This window comes from Megalobrama amblycephala, linkage group LG12, assembly GCF_018812025.1.
Source record: "Megalobrama amblycephala isolate DHTTF-2021 linkage group LG12, ASM1881202v1, whole genome shotgun sequence".
Taxonomy (NCBI): Eukaryota; Metazoa; Chordata; class Actinopteri; order Cypriniformes; family Xenocyprididae; genus Megalobrama; species Megalobrama amblycephala.
Genome location: NC_063055.1, coordinates 7,893,205 through 7,910,746, shown reverse-complemented (window position 1 = coordinate 7,910,746; position 17,542 = coordinate 7,893,205). Strand labels below are relative to the sequence as shown.

At 36.6% G+C, this 17,542-nt stretch overlaps 1 protein-coding gene across 4 annotated transcripts in view; it reads right to left on the bottom strand.

Moving 5' to 3' along the window:
* The window catches only part of LOC125280607 (tight junction protein ZO-2), a 119,837-nt gene that overhangs the window by 61,545 nt on the left and 40,750 nt on the right, over positions 1-17,542 (bottom strand). Inside the window, exon 1 of one of the 4 annotated variants that reach the window (XM_048211265.1) lies at positions 10,779-10,942. The exons of the other annotated variants lie outside the window; for them this stretch is intronic. Within the exon in view, the coding sequence (XP_048067222.1) occupies positions 10,779-10,802 (24 nt within the window). The 5' untranslated portion in view covers positions 10,803-10,942. Of the gene's footprint in view, positions 1-10,778; positions 10,943-17,542 lie in introns of those variants that run through there. 4 annotated transcript variants of the gene reach the window in all.

Sequence of the window (17,542 nt, the reverse complement as noted above, 5' to 3'; positions counted from 1 at the left end):
AATTTTGTCAGCTGACATCATATGATCCAACTTCCCTCCTATGCACTATGTCCTGTCATTTCTTCACTTTTACTGTCAATAAAATGCCAAAAAGCCTTAAAAAAAAAAAAACTGTAAAAAAAAAAAAAAAAAAAAAAAAAAGAAGAAACTCGCTAATTATATTGCAAGTGAGCAATATAATAAATACAAAAACTGAACTCAACATACAACTCAAAACACGATTAAGGATCGGATCAGTTGACATGAAGTGAATCAGCACTGTTCTCAGAAACTAACGCATTAAATCTATGCTCCACTGCTATGTTCATGTCTTATTAAAAGTTGTCTCTAACCACTCTAAAATATTCAACAGTCAGAAAGTATGGGAAAGTGCCAGCATTTTTACTAACATCAGAGCAAAGCTTAAAAATAGATAGAAAAACAGGCCTAATACTTTGGCGTGTTCTTAGGAAACACTTCAGAAAGTCGAGATCCATAGTGACACTTCTATTAAACAATAAATCAAGATCAAAGCGCAGAAAAACAAGCACATTACCCAAGTCCACATCCACTTCCCGCGTCCTAAATCAGATGACCCTGTTCTGTTCCGACTCATTTAAAGCGCCGTTTCATCTTCAAAGAGAAACAAATCAAGCCGTTTTTCCTCCATCACCTAGTGAGCGAAACTAAACCATACCCAACTTTTACCATCCGGTTATGAGGCTTTAACTGCAACTGCATCGAATACATCTAATTGATGATCGTAAAGAGGATCAGAGTGCATCTCAGACGGGGATCCGGTGTTCTGTAGTAGGGCAGGAGAAGGCTGGCACATCTAATCTGTGGTGTGGGATAAATCTTTATTTGGATGTGTGGATGGACTAGGCTCATCTTTATATCACATTCAATTTCTTCAAGCAGCAGGAAGGGCTGACGCTGAGGGGTGTCAGTCATAAAAACACGTCCAAACAGCTACGAGAGATGAGACAAATTCTTCTAGTGCCACTCCTTCCGCTAATAATACAACAGCTACCGATGCAATCCCAGCTTCCGTGTCATTACCGAAGGGATGACACCTCACTTAACTGAGTGCACTCCTGCTATGTGAAGTAAACGATACCCTGAACAGGTTTCTGGCATTGGATGTTGAAACGTTATACACACACACACACACACACTAGGGCTGTGCTCAGAATATCGATACAACGATACATCGTCATGAACTCCTGACGATGCGCGTATCGATACAGCAGCTGCCGTATCGAGTCTGTCTTGCATTTAAATCTAGCCAATCACGTGATGTCAATTGACGCTAGCAAGCAATGCAAGCAGACATTCACGTTTCTCTGAGCTTTCATTCGTAAATAATCAGCTGTTTTATCGCGAATGTGAACAGGAAATGCGCTCTCGAACGGAGAAACACGCGATCTCCAAGTCATCGATCAAAGCGTGCTAACGTTTTAGGACAGGTCGATGGTATATAAATCATGCCCGAACGTTAGCGTTTGTCAATCAAGCCAAACCGTCCATTTAGAAACCGAGAAATTTGGAGGCCGATCTCTCAGGTTGACGCGCGAGCTGGCTTGACTTAAGTTTTCGTGAGGATATAGTTTATGGACTGTTTTGATTTCGGTAATTACATCTAGAAAGGTAAAAGCAGTGATGACATATATAATAGAGATATCTGAAAGTGAAACGAAAGTGATATTGGCCTCGTCCAGTGGGGAGGACGCACGAGAGGAGACCTGCGCATTTAATTGGTATGTGTATACTGTAATACTGCATTTACAATGCTTATAAGTGGCGTGCACTTTGATCGTGAAAGTGAAAGTGCCCTTTGCGGTCACATCGCATCATTTAAATCTTGTTAACATTAGTTAATGCACTGTAAACCAACATGAACAAACAATCAACAACTGTATTTTTTAATAACTAACATTAACAAAGATGAACTAATACAGTATGTATTGCTCATGGTTAGTTCATGTTAATACATTATCTGATGTTTAATAAATGAACCTTATTGTTAAGTGTGTATTGTAAACTCATGTAGCCCATATTTTGTAGACCACGTTAATAAAAAAAATGTTGTTCTAGAACATATTTTGAGTTGATATCCAAAAAAAAATCATTTTTACAGATGGAAAAAAAAAACAGGCAGTATAGACATTATTATAATATTATAGCCAATATAATTAACCAACTTAGTTTTCTAACAGTCAACTTACTGTTGCAAGTGAAATTAGTCATTGAGCTTTGTTGATATGCTTCAGTGTCACTATAATTGTCAATTCAGTTACTGAGGGAGTGACTTTAAAAGCAAGCTTTTAAAAGAAGCTTTTTTGTGACAATTTTTTTATATTTAATTTAAATCATTGGTTTTTTTTAATGACAAAAACAAAATAGTTTTTCAGTTATCACGACTGTTATAACACTGGTTATTCAATAAACACATATTACTGTTACTAAACTCTGCTCAAAATAAATTTAAATTCTAAATTGAACCATATCGTGATACGTATCGTATCGTGGCTTTAGTATCGTGATGCGTATCGTATCGTGACATTGTTGGTGATACACAGCCCTAACACACACACACACAGACTTAGCATCTCAGAATAGCAACACCACTATAACCGATAATTGCCTACTATGCAGCCAGAGGCATGTTAAATGGCGAGAGAGACGGTCATTGAAAAAAAGATAATGTAAACGGGTTAAAATAGGGCCTTATGAAATCTACTTTTTCCCAAATTCCATTTTTTCAGTTTTATTTTTTCTGGATTCTTTTTTTTTGTTCGTTCTAATGTTAATTCGTTCTAATGTTAAATTAAATTTTAGTAATCAAAGACATGTCTAATGAATTGAAATAAATCAACTTTCAGGCAGCGTCCAAAGTTGTAATGAAATTTCCAAAAATTCTAATAACTTTTGATCATATTAGGCTATTGTAATGGAACTGGTCTTAATAGACTCCTTGGGTCATGCTGAGAACATAGATACCAATTTTGGCATAGTCGGCCAAACTTCCTGTCTGCCATTTTGATTTTCTTTTAAAACAAAAACGACTTTTACAAACTCCTCCTAGACCGCTTACCGATTTTCACCAAAATCAAATTGTATCATCTTCAGACCATGCCGGCAAAAATGTATGGATTTCAGGTTGATAGACGAAACCGTTTTCGAATACCGCATCAACAAAGTTGATGGCAAGATGCCAAAACAACTCTGAGGCTGTCTCTCTGCAATGCTTTGGCATATTGACACCAAACTTTGCATGTGTCATTGTCACCTCACTCTAACCACACCACATCAATTTGGTCACAGCGCCACCTATTGGTTGAAAATGATAAACTATTAAATCATATTACCAGTGACCGTATTTATAATTTTGCAGCCATTTTGCCTAAATTCATCTTAATATGTCTTTAATTTCTCATTGTTGCTGTTGGTCTGATGCTCCCAGCCATGTTGGCATGACTCAGGGCTTGTTCACACAGAACACGTCTAAAAACGCGAGACGAAGCACTCAGGAATGGTTTTTAAAAAAGCGCAGCACAGAACACGAGGGTCTCGAGATGCGCTTTTGAGATGTGATGCAATAGCGGCAATAACGAACAAATAAAACATTTGCCACGCAAACTTGCTACTGTAAACAGAAGCTCGCAACGCTTGCCCACCTCAGAGTTCTTCTGATTGGTCCACTGTTTTGGAACTGATATCGATTAGTGGTGCTGCGTGTAAAAGTTGAAATTCTTTTAACTTGACACGCCGTCTTAAAAATGCGGTGCTGCAAAAGACGCGAGATGGTCATGCAATTTGTCCAGCGCGTTTACATAGAAAAACAATGGAAAAGTAGCGCATTGGAATAGAAAAACGCGTTCTGTGTGAACGGCCCCTTATTGTGCCTTCTTTGTGCTTGGGCCCCTTAATTGCTGCTTGCAGCTATATTTATTATTATTATTATTACTTTGAGAAGTACACTCTACTGTACAATAGCAATATATTTCTGTTACAGTTTCTAAAAGTTAAACCAACTTTTATTTTAACGGGTTGTAATGAAGACCTTTGATTTTCTGTGTGTATATGATATGACAAATATTTTTTTCCACAATAAATGGTGAAATGGTCATGAAGATGTGTTCATGTCTTCATATAGTGAAATGGCAGATTCTGAGCTTCACACGTACTTGAATATGTTGTAGATGAAACTGCGCCACTCATTTGTAGAACATGTAGACTTCATATTCTTTATGCAATCTTCTCAGACACTAGTCCATATCCGGTTTGAATAAGTGTACAGCACTACTTTTGATTTATTCCCCCCAAAATTTGCCAAATTTAATGACATTCTGCATTATACAGTAAATTCCATTTTTATGATTGGATTCCACGATTCTGTCCACCTTTTACGCATTGCATAAATCATAAGGCTCTATGTAAATCAGCTCATGAAGAGGGAGCTCCTCCTGGCCGTTTATCAGTCATGTCCTCATGTAGCTCATCTGAATCAGGCTAGAGCTTCTGAGCAGAAGTGTTACAGCAAAGACTGGAAACTGGGCCGAACGCCTATCGCGAGTGTGTTTATTATCTCTGGTTGCTATCCTCATGCTGTGTCCTGCAGGGTGCTGGTATGAATGTGAAAGGCCAAAATTGAAATTTAGTTTAAAGTTTAAAAGTGTCTCATTAAATACATTAGAGGGTAAAGATGTGCCTGTACATCCAATAATCAGTCTGAGGGTTATTCTGAGGTCAAAGTATTCTGCTTTCTGGGCATCATAACAGTGTGTGCCAATCTCTGTTAGGAATAGAGTTTGTCAATATTACACTGATCAACAATGACATTCACAACTGCACAGTTTATTCTATGTGGCTGCCAATTTATTAAGACCACTGTTTCTCAACTGAACATTTTCGGTGGCCGAATGTTCAGTGCATCCCTAATCTTTATATTCTGTCTCTTTGTATTCCGCACTTTGTTTGTCATACAGTGCTACTGCTTTGTGCTGTAGACGACGTGGATCAACGGAATTTTGGCGTTCGCTTGTACGGTGGCTCTGAATTGTCAAAACGTTTCAAAATGTGTGCCATCATTGCGAAAAACGCAGAAAATCGAACCTGATCCGATTTTTTTTTATTTTTTATGACGGATGAAAGTTTTGGAGGCAGTGTGTAAATGTGATTGACAAACGTGAGGTCGTACTTATTTTTTAACGTGCAGAAATTTCAGATGCGAATTTCGGATTCAGTGTGCAAAGACCTTAAGACAATGTTTTTAAAAAATTGATAGAGTATGTGTTATTTTAGAGTCACAGTTGAAGGATGTAAGGATAAATCTAAAAATTAATTTAAAAAAAATATATGAACATTATTAGAATGAATAGTTATCTACATGTAAGTATCCTTTGAATATTTCTTAATGAAATAAACACTGCCTCAAGCTAGTCAAGCAATTATTCAAGAAAAGTAAACAGAGCACACATGCAAATAGTCAGACCAGAAATTGAAATTAATAAAAAATATATACATATTTAAAAAAAAAAAAAAAAAAAACCTAATAAAAAACAAATTTAATAAAACTTTGACTAAAAATAAAATGACAATTGAAAATATAAAAATAAAGACTATTTCATTATTTTATTTTAATAAAACTATACTATAAACTCATAAAGTAAAAAATATTAATAAAAACTATAATCTCCATACTATAATGTATAGAATATTAATGACAACTGTACTATAATCAGACAACATGTGCCATTGTCAGGGGGGACAAGTAGGAATGTTATCCCAAGCCTTGTAATGAGGGGCCTCACTAAATCCTGACCTAATAATTACAAAAAAGTCCCAGCTTAAAAAGTTAGTTCACCCAAAAATGAAAATTCCGTCATTTATTACTCACCCTCATGCCGTTCCACACCCGTAAGACCTTCGTCCATCTTCAGAACACAAATTAAGATAAAAATTAAGAGTTGAAATCCGATGGCTCCGTGAGGCCTCCATAGGGAGCAATGACACTTCCTCTCTCAAGATCCAGAAAAGGTACTAAAAACATATTTGAATTAGTTCATGCAAGTACAGTGGTTCAATATTAATATTATAAAGCGACGAGAATATTTTTGGAGCACCAAAAAAAAACAAAATAATGACTTATTTAGTGATGGCCGATTTCAAAACACTGCTTCATGAAGCATCGGAGCATAAATGAATCAGTGTGTCGAATCATGATTCAGATCACGTGTCAAACTGCCAACGTGACTTTGACGTGGCAGTTTGACACGCCACATCACGTGACTTTGGCGCTCCGAACAGTAGATTCGATACACTGATTAATTTGTGCTCCAAATCTTCCTGAAGCAGTGTTTTGAAATCGGCCATCACTAAATAAGTCATTATTTTGTTTTTTTGGCACTCCAAAAATATTCTTGTCGCTTTATAATATTAATATTGAACCACTGTACTCATATGAACCGATTTAAATATGTTTTTAGTACCTTTATGGATCTTGAGAGAGGAAATGTCATTGCTTCCTATGGAGGCCTCACTGAGTCATCGGATTTCAACTAAAATATCTTAATTTGTGTTCTGAAGATGTGCGTGTGTGGAACGGCATGAGGGTAAGTAATAAATGACAAAATTTTCATTTTTGGGTGAACTAACCCTTTAATAATTGGGCCCAGGGGACTAGTTTTGTCACTGTTAACTAAAACCAAATCTAATAAAAATCTTTTGCACTATTTGAAATAAAGCTGATATAAAATAAAATATAAATATTAGAGGAAAAGCCTAAACTTTCAAATAAAAAAAAACCCTAAAAAAACTTTATGATTAGAAATGAGACATGTTAGAAAATTAGAAATGTTTCCATGGCAACTAACTGAAAATAATATTAAGCTGAAATACTAAAATTACTAAATTTAAACTAAATTTGAAATAAAAATTATTGGGAAAAAAAATAAACATGACAAAAACTTGGGATTGGGCCTTAGTTCAATTAGGGCATCTAAGTAGCTTTTATGAATGTGCCCTAGAAAAAAAATATACAGGTGTGCATCTTGAGACAAAACAATGGCAGTGACATATTTTAAGATCTTTCAGTGCAAGTTGCTTTCAGTTAAAACAGCATAAACATGAATTTTAGTCTAGGATTAGCTTAAGCTTCATCTGTGAATCTATGGGAAAATGTACTAAATACTAAAATTAAAATAAATTGAAAATGTAAAAATAAATTGTACTGGGTCCTATGAATGCAAGTATTCTTTTAAAAATAATAATTGAAAAAAACGTATTACTGAAGTATCTGTACTTTTGAATAGGGTTGACTAAAACACTTGGACTTATCCAGTTTACAAGAATTGGTCCCTTTGCATGCATAGTTCACCCAAAAATGAGAATTCTGTCATCATTTACTCACCCTCAAAACCAAAACTTCGCTTAATTATATGCATGCACAACGCATCTTTAAACGAGAGGCATCAGCACACAAGCGACGAACTTCATAGAAACAGAGATGGACAGGAGGAATGAAGCTGATGGAGCGCTGGTATTTTTAGGGCAGGTCAGGGTTACGGTGAAGGCTGCTGGTGACACAAACACTGTGACACTGCATGCCAAATATCCAAAACCCACAAACATCACAACCATTCTGATACTGAAGAACACGCTGTAAGGAGATCTGAAGGTCACCGTGTCGTCTTCTACAAGGGTTTCCAAACTCACTGCGTAGTCTCGAGCCTTATATAGAGCATTCCTGCTGTGCAATCTGACGCTACTCACTAAAATTTTCAAAAGAAAATGCCTGAACAAGTGCGGAGCGCGGCGCCAGTTATTCTGCCACAGTGATTTTGGAAAGAGGTGGCGTCAATCCAAGATAGCGGCATGTTTCCCAGCGTGAGATTGGAGGGGTCATGTAAATCGCCACTCATGTGACCTTATTACGGTGGGTTTTACATTGATGCATCATTCTCCACGCCTTTTCTAAAATAACTCACAGCACTGAGAAAGAGGTCACGCTTAAACTATAAACAATGATGGTAAAACAATAGTTGTCTAACTATGATGTGCAGATAAAGACAGAGTTAGTCAAAAGAGGATGTGCAATGCTTGCTCATCCCGAAAACAGTAGGTCATTAGGAGGCCACGCTTGACGCACACCCAAACATCTATTCAAAGAGACAAACACTGAGGCATGTGTACAGCACAGACTAATTTTACCCACTTCCCATTTGACCCGACCCTACATTCCACAAACATGCACATGTCAGACTCTTCTTCGTCATAATGCAAAGGCCTAAACTACAGAAAAGAAGTTCTTTAGATGTTTTCATGTATATCCTGTTTGGTTACAACTAAATTCCTCAAGCGCAGTCATCAGAGTAAACAGATTGTATCATGGGCTGTTATCACTGCGTATAAGTGATTCAGAACACCATAAGACGCTTACTCGTTTTTAATGCCAAAGTGATACTGAAACAATCCACCGGGACTTTATCTTTGTATTCGCAGAGTTTTCCGCACATTCCGACGTGCCAACACATTCACTAATGCCAAAAGAAATGCTCCTGTTCAAAATAACGCAAATAAATGAAGGCTGTGCTGAGAAAGAGAAAATTTGCTCATCAAAATATTTACTGTTATGGTTCTCTGTGTTTGTTAAACAGATGCATGCAATCTTGTTAAACAATCAGCTAAAAGTAAAGCAAGCAAAGAAACCCCAAACAAACCACCAATGAACATTAAGCCCAAATATCACTGCGTTATTATAGAAACTTAAAGCTATAAATAAACAATGGCACCTGTTATTATTATAGTAATGATTAAAACCATAACTAATAATTAAATTAAATATTTAACTAAAATAAAGGAGTAAAGAACAAGAGAAACAACTTTTTTTTCTTCCAATCAACTGACTGATTGACTGACAGACTTTTGTGGAAGCACACTTCATTTCCCAGAATGCATGTTGAACTTCCTATTTTAAATTTTCAAAAAGGAGATTACAAAACAAAACAAAAGGAAGGAAAGAAAAATATTCATATATATATAAATGCATATAGTTAATATGCATTAACTAACATTAACAATGAGCAATAGCTACATTTGTTATATTATTTATTCTTTGATAATGTTAGTTAAAAAAATTATTGTTAGTTCATGTTAGCTCAGGTTTTGATTTTAATAATGTATTATTAAATGTTGAAACAAACATTAACTAAGATTATTAAATGCTTTGAAAGTATTTTTTATTGTCATTTCTAACTAATGAATTAAAGTAATGTTAATACTGTAAAGAATAATAAAGAATCAGAACATTTTCATTCAATATCTACGGCATATCCAGGTAAAAAATTTTAAGTTTGAAAATAATTAGCCTATTAAGTCTTTAAGTATTTAAGTATTTGGTGCCGGATGGGTGTTTTCACACCTGTAGATCAATTGCATTGTTTCAAAACAGGGACTTAATTTGTTACAATGTTGCATTTTCTTCTTGGTTCGGTTCGCTTTCACAAGGCAAATTTTCAAAGCGTACCAAAATGTGTTTATGCAAGTCACATGCGTGTACATCTGTCCTCTTATTGGTCAGAGTTTCCTCTGCGTCATCCATTAAAATGATTGATAAGTTCACTTCATGAGCATATTGTGGCTTTTTTTGTACTGTCGAGACACGCAAACACTTATGCAAATGTAGCTGTCATTCGCTGATTGATAAAGTCATTGCATCACTGCAGCTGCCGTTAGAAGCTCCAGTTCACATAGAAACCTGAGACTAGCACTTAGGACCGCGTATATGCATTGACTCGTCTAACCTGAAAAATAAGCTTTTTTAACATTATGAGCATAAGAAACAACATTTATGGAGCAGTTCATGTCAGATTATGTTGCTGATTTGAAATATGTTATTTAATTGTGAGTTTGCCAAGCAGGTTTTGAGATTTCAGGATTCCCCATTCAAATAGATAGGACTTGGTCTTGGATGCCCGAAACAGCTGCCTGGAGGCGTTGCAAATATGGCTGCCAAGTGAACAGACTTTCCTTTAAAGGAACTTTGCACTTAACACTGAGAATTAGAATAATTGCAATGTGACGATCAGGTTCAGGTGCAGATATCTAAATCAGAGAAAATCATAGGTTCGGGTGGGTGGCAGCTGGATGATTTATTTTTACCAGTGGATTCAGGTGACATTACAGCTGATCCACACAGATAGATTACCTGTGTTGAGCTTCCTATGGGGTGTGGCCAATTTTTCACACACATGAAGTGAAAGGGAGCCAATGCATCAATTCTGAATTTTGCACAATCCTGCCACTAAAGTATTTACATAGTACTCCAAAATACTTAAAAGAATATCCAAATATCCATGTATTTAAAAAAAAAAAAAAAAAAAAATTTGTTAGAAACATCAAAAACTTGAGCATACAATGCAATCCAAATTTTGCTATCAATTTAAAACCTTAAAAAAAAAAAAAAAAAAAAAATCACAATGAAAAGCTGTATATAAACTTCAGCAGATGCATTTAGTTATCAAGTAAAATCAGTTTTTAGCTCAAGTTTTATTTGTATAATCTAGTTTTGCTTCATTTGATTCTGTAATTGAAGTCACACACCATCCAGTCAGTTTGAATGCCTGCACTTTATCCAGCTTAGGACATGCTTACTTTCAGGTCAGAAGTCCAGCTATGAAAAAGCAAACACCGCACATACAGCACAGGACAAGCCTGTGCTCCGTTCAGCCGGTGTATGGTTTTCCCTTAGGTATCAGGTGCACACCTATAGCCATTACAGGCGCTGCAGAGGTTACCTGATGTAGAAACCTAACAGCCATCCTGCGCTGCAATTCTCAGGTCGAGCGGTTGAACAGATCTGTGCTCACCAACTATCCACATTCCTGTGCTTTGCCGAGTACTCGCATTAAAACAAAACAAACAAATGATGAAAGATAAGAAGGTAGCAGATTACACCTGTATACTTCCCACAATGCTTTGCATAGCAAAAAAAAAAAAAAACAGATCTGCCCTCAGGGACATATAAGGGCACAAGGCTCTGCCCACACTGCAGGGTTTCAACCAATCAGAGGTTAGACGAGCTAAGGTAATTTGATAAACATAGGAGACTCTCTTACTTGCAGCAGACCACACAAACCTGCTGCTTACGAAATGAGCACTCCCTCCCTGTGTTTTCCATGAGGGATACCATGATGTTTCTGAATGATTGAGTTGCGCTACACTGGGAATTCAAGAGCAGTGACTAAATAAAAGAAACCTCAAAACCAAAGCATGTTGAATGCCAACAGGCCGCTGGCCAGTGGGTAAAAATATGTGGTAGAGAACGGTAGTGTCATTTTTAAGGACAATGGATTCTTATTGATATTTCAAGCCATGTGGTCTTATTCTGGTAAAGGAAGAGGTTGTTTGCTTACAGCTAATGTGCTGACTGATCACAATGCTCCTTGTTCCTGCGAAAGGGAGGTATTTGAGCTCAGGGTGTAGGAATATATGAGCACCAAAGCAATTTCATGTTCCAGATAATATGAGTTCAGGGTCAAAAGGATTGTCATAAAGCACCAGCACTTCAATACTAAAATAAAAATATATATTATAGATTATTAAAATAAAATAAAATGGGTGAAAAACTGTTTATCTGAAATAATAGATCATGATGAATATGTAAGATGATATGTCTGGATATATACAGTATAAGATATTGACACTGGCATCGATACAAAATCATGCTCTAATAAAAAAAAAGTGCAGTAGCACATAGTATATAGATAACATCAGATGATAATAGTGTTGTCAAAAGTACCGACTTCGATACCAATTCAATACTGAAATTTTAAAAATGTGATGCTTGTGCCCATGTGTATCTGTGTAAGCGCTCGGTCAAGTCTATTTATAACATGTTTTTGAGACGTTGATCATTGTAGTCAATCACAGACATATATGTTGAGCATGTGAACACAATGGCCAATCAGAGGTGTTTACAAATCCGCTCAACAGCGCTCAAAGCGTCACATTTTTAAAATTTCAGTACTGACTTGGTATCGAAGTCAGTACTTTTGACAACACTAGATGATAATATCATGGCATTTTTATATATATTATGGTACTGTACTATGGTATTTTTATGGTACAGCAAGATACTTCATATTAGGGATGAGCGATATGGTAAAAAAAATTACCATTGTATTCCATATTATTTAGATCATGTTAACCACAGATAAAACCACACACTGTACCTCACTATTATGGTAAAAAAAAAAATTAACTATATTGTTTCTATAGTATTTGTTATGAAAAACAGTAACCTAAAGACATTTAGTATAATACAAGTGCTATAGCTTATTAACAAGAAATAATGTAATTATATTCCATTACTCCATTTTATATTCCATACTATATTTTATTACTCCATACTACATTTAATGTCTACATTAATAATATAATAAAATTCTAAGTGAATATCCCACATTTCTGCCACAAAACCATGGTTACTGTTTGTTACTAGAGTAAATCCATGGTAAATGTTTGTGATTTGTGGACTGAAATGCCTTCTAGCTGTATCGTTGTGACACCAATGTATCCGTGTTTTCTGTTTTTTGTGTCAGTGATGTTGAGAACTTCAGCGCTCTTTCATCTGGCTTTAAACTAGTTTAAATCACTGAGACATTAGTGATTTGTACGGGAAAACTCAGTGCCAAACTCGAACGCTTCTCACAGCGCTGTTTAGCGGTCACGTGATTGAGACAGCGAGTAAATGCATTCGCTCTAAGCTCACGCTGTGGTATCTTTTGAGCCGAGCTGATAAATGTCTCTGTGACGCAGTTCCAACGAGTAAAGGCCCGTTCACACCAAGGACAAAAACTATAATGATAAAGATATAGTTCCAAAAATTGTTACAATAATCGTTGGGATCACTTTCAGAATGATTTTTTTCCAGCCATTGAATGATAAAACACTGACAGCCAATTAGAATCCATTCTCATTTAAGGGCTGGCGCATTTAAAATGGCAGACGACATTGCAGAGAAGTTTATCGCAGAAGTCCAGAAAAAGCCACCACTGTTTGACAAGTTAAACACCCTTTTCAAGGCTACTTTAAAGAAAATGGATATATGGAAAACAATCGGTCATACCCTCAGAATAATTGGTGAAAATATTAACAATGAGATCATTATGCCAGGCTAGCAAGCAGTGTAACATAAAATTACCTCAGGTATCCAGCGCTAGTTTTGACAACATTGTCTTGCTCCCTTTGAAGTTGCAGTGAAAAAAATTAGGCATTTTTATTTCACTATATTGACTTCGTCAGCTAAATTCGCTGTTAGATTTGATTGATTACAAGCTAGATTCATTCGAAACATAGCATAAAAAAAAAAAACAAAAGCGTCATTTTTAAAAAAAAACGCTTCAGGTTCATTTTTTTGGTTTGACGCGCCGCGTTAAAAACTGGTCAACCAATGAGAGTGGCACTTTTGTTCACGTGCCTGGAGTTGCTGAAGTTACAGTAAAACACGACTTGGTGGCGCTCAAGCACAAAACGGTCTTGCCGAGCACACATTGATACCAAGACGACGAAGAGGAAGTAAGTAGACGAGGAAGACCCCTACAAACTATCCCTGCGTCTCAAAATAGCTCCCTAGCTTCCTAGGTCGTGTATACGTATACCGTGTAAATGAATGTGGCCGACTCCCTGATCAGTGCCCTGACTAGTGAACTAAGGAGCTGATTGAGACACACACAAATGGGCGCTCTGCCACTTCTTGGCCACACCAATAGATGTGTATTATTTCTGTATTTTTACTGTTTGTTTGATTGTTTTTTTTTTTTCTTTTAAATTCAAGAAATATAGTTGAGAATGTCTATTTCATAAATATGTTTATTTGCACTACCGTTTCTGACTACCATCTCTCATATGTCATATATATGCCATTTTATATCTGCAATTTTATCTTCTTTAACTTTATTAATATCATAAATATGTTTATTTGCACTAGCGTTTCTGACTACTATCTCTCATATGTAATATATATATGCCATTTAATATCTGCATTTTTGTCTTATTTAAATTTATTAATATCACAAATATGTTTATTTGCACTACCGTTAAGCACAAGCGCCACATACTGTCAGGGCACTCTGCGCATCGCCAATGAAAATCGCTTGGGTATGAACATGGAAAACGCTGGCGATAAACGCGTGCGATATTCGTCCCGGTGTGTACAGGCCTTAAAGGCCAATTCACACCGCCCCGACGACGGCCAACAAACGCCAACAAACTCGTCTGTTGGAGTTTGTTGGTTTGGTGTGATACCCCTGTTTGCGTTTGTTGGCCGTTGTTGGCCGTTGTTGGCGTTGGTCGGAGTTGGTTTTCACCCGACTGAACATGTTTAATCGGCGTTTGTCGGGTCGTGGAATGTCTGCGCGGTGTGAACAGTTTTCCAACAGACAGCAACCAACTCTGACGTAATCGAACCTGTTCACGAACCGTTGCCATGACGACGAGGGAAGTCCCCTGCAAAGACAGCTGTTTGATCGCGCCCGCGCCTCACGCACACACAACAAAGTACTGGAAACGTGACATTGCAGCTTGTTCGTTATAAAAAATAAAATACAGTTAAAATATATATACAAAAGGTACAATAGTCCATAGTGCAATCCGTGCCATTCAGCAAGAGCAGTTGCTCCACTTCACCGAAAGAGAGAGGTAACGTTATAACCACCATGAGAGCAACGCAGGTTTACCTTCAGTTTCGTTTTTTAATAATTCGTTTTGACTTGTTTAGCTACATGGTTGTATATGCTAATGGGTCTCGTTAATAAAAAGGGTCGCGCTAAAAAAAAGTTTAAAAACCGGTATACCAACCGCAGCGCAATAGGTTACGATCAGATCGATGGCTACAGCGCTTCGGATTTCAGGTTAGTATTTTTGTTTTGCCTCAATACTTTAATACAATGAAAATATATATGATACTATATTATTAATATAGTAAACTAACCTGACAATATTGTTAACGTGGTTGGTTACTTGTGTAGTTGTGTAGAATTTTCCCAGTCAGACGTCACTCGTTGGTCGGTGTTTGTTGGGGCGGTGTGAACATGACAGTTTTTTCTCATAGAATTCTAAATCCAACGGCCAACTTGTTCGTTGGCGTTTGTTAGTGTTTGTTGGCGTTTGTCGGTGCGGTGTGAATTGGCCTTAACACCATGTAAATGCAACAAGAACCAAATGACATGCTGTACACACTCTGAAACCGCTGTGCGTGTGTTTAGAATAAACAGACCGTTATTGTTCGTTGGTGTGGACACAAATATAGTTATCGTTATAGATATCATTCTTGGTGTTAAGGGGCCTTAACTTTGTTTTATTACACTTTTGGTGCGTTTGCCTTTTGGTGTTTTTCATACGCAACAGAAATGGCAGTGATCATCAGTTAGGCAAATAGGTATTGGCACCAGTGCAATGCTCTTCAACACGCATGTGAAGCATTATTTGCATAGTGCATAAACATTATATCAAACATTTATCAAACTTTTGTTATAATTTTACTGAGGAAAATAATATTGCGATACCGACTTCATATACATATGTCCAAAAAGCCATGACAATAATGTAGCACTATTGGTCCTGTGGCATTAAATGACAAAATACACCCAATGTTTGAAGTAACACCCTGTACACACATAGTGTAAGAGCACCAGGAAGATGATCAACCGAATGTTTTCCCACACAAGTGGAAATTTAGATCTAGGATAATCTTTATATTATTTCCATCACATATACTGTAAGCAGGCTTAATAGATTTCCAGCACTCAGTACCTCCCCTTTTCCTCTCTAGGTCTCTCTAGCATGAGAGCTTCATTGTTTTAGAGAGCATTTATGAAGAAACAATGATCGGCTTTCACTGCCAGTGTCTCAGTGAGTGCACTAGTGTAAACAACTCATTCATTCGTCCATCATCCCACGTTCTCCACCTCCTCGCTCCTCGTTGTCTGTCTGAGGTCACATCTCTGACACACTCTAATTGCTCAATAATTGGATTTGTGCAAATGTTTGTAATTCCTAGCATTAGCATTTTTCAAAGATAATTACTGGGGATCTAGTTTAATTGAGGATGAAAATGCTTTTTAATGTACTAAAAAGAGTTCACATTGAATATTTAATTGTACATAAATTTGCAATTTAGACATAATATGATATAATTAATTCTTGCCTTAATCAGTTAGCCAAAATGAGATAAACTCGCAATTCTGACTTTTTTCTCAGAATTGTAAGGTTTTTATCTCGCAATTCTGACTTTATAACATGTAATTGCGAGTTATAAAGTCAGAATTGTGAGATATAAACTCGCAATTCTTTTTTCCCCCTCACAGTTGGACATAACACGCAATTGCGAGTTTATATCTCACAATTCTGACATTATAACTTGCAATTCTGACTTTATATCATGCAATTCTGACTTTAATCTCGCAATTCTGAGAAAAAAAAATTCAAAAAAATTTGCATTTGCGAGAAAAAAAAGTCAGAATTGTGAGATTTTTTATTTCATGGCGGAAACAAGCTTCCATAACAATATGATCTGTAAAGCTGGGTACACACTTAACGATTAGCTAAGACTTTAACTACTTTGACTGAAGCAGATTTAAATACACACATAATTTAAACGCCAACTGTAAACACCGACTGAATGCAACTGGCTCTGACTCGGCATGTTTGGGCATGATCAGTCGTAAGTATCAAATTATATTCATAATCGACCTTACAATCGTTAAATGTGTCCCGGCTTAACATGCATTTAGAAATTTTCATGCTGACTTTAAGCTAGTACTGTATTCACAATTAAAAATATTTGCGATAAAATGCAACTGAAAGACTAAAAAGAAAAGAATATATATTGTTGTACTGTATCATTGTTTGGTGCCCCTCTGTTAAGTAATCTCCCCGAGTATCCACTAATGAAACATATTCTCTGGGGAAATCAAAATAAGCATTCTAAACAAATAAATCTGCCCTCCAGCTAAAAGAAGCTGCTTTTTATGACTAAGTAATTGCAGAAAGCTGAAAGCAAAATGATGCACATCTGCTTCAAATTGACACTACCGTAAATTCAATTAAACTATAAATTAAAATAACACCCCAAACTGATGAAACCCTTAAGGGGAGGGAAAACTTTCAACCACAAGGTTATGAAACTTAAATCAGAGGCAGCACGACCTGGAATTACAAAACGTTCATTGCATCCACAACACATGACTCATGTCAAATATGATAGAGCAGGACAGAGATGCACTTCCCAGAAATCTCTGTCATCAACTGGCGATTAGGCCAACGTCTGGAGAGCCTTAGGGATCTAATGAGTTTTCTCTGTGCACAGGGTCAGCAATCTTTAGGGTGTGGTACAGTTCAAAAAGGAAAGCTATGCACCAGAGGAAGCACACTGTAAACTGTCCTCATCCTGTACATTCTCAGATAAGCCCGATCTTATTCCTTACGGCCAGGGAGGAAATAACAACTTCGGAAAAGTATAAAGATTTCATCTAACAAGTCAATCTGAAAGAAAACAAGT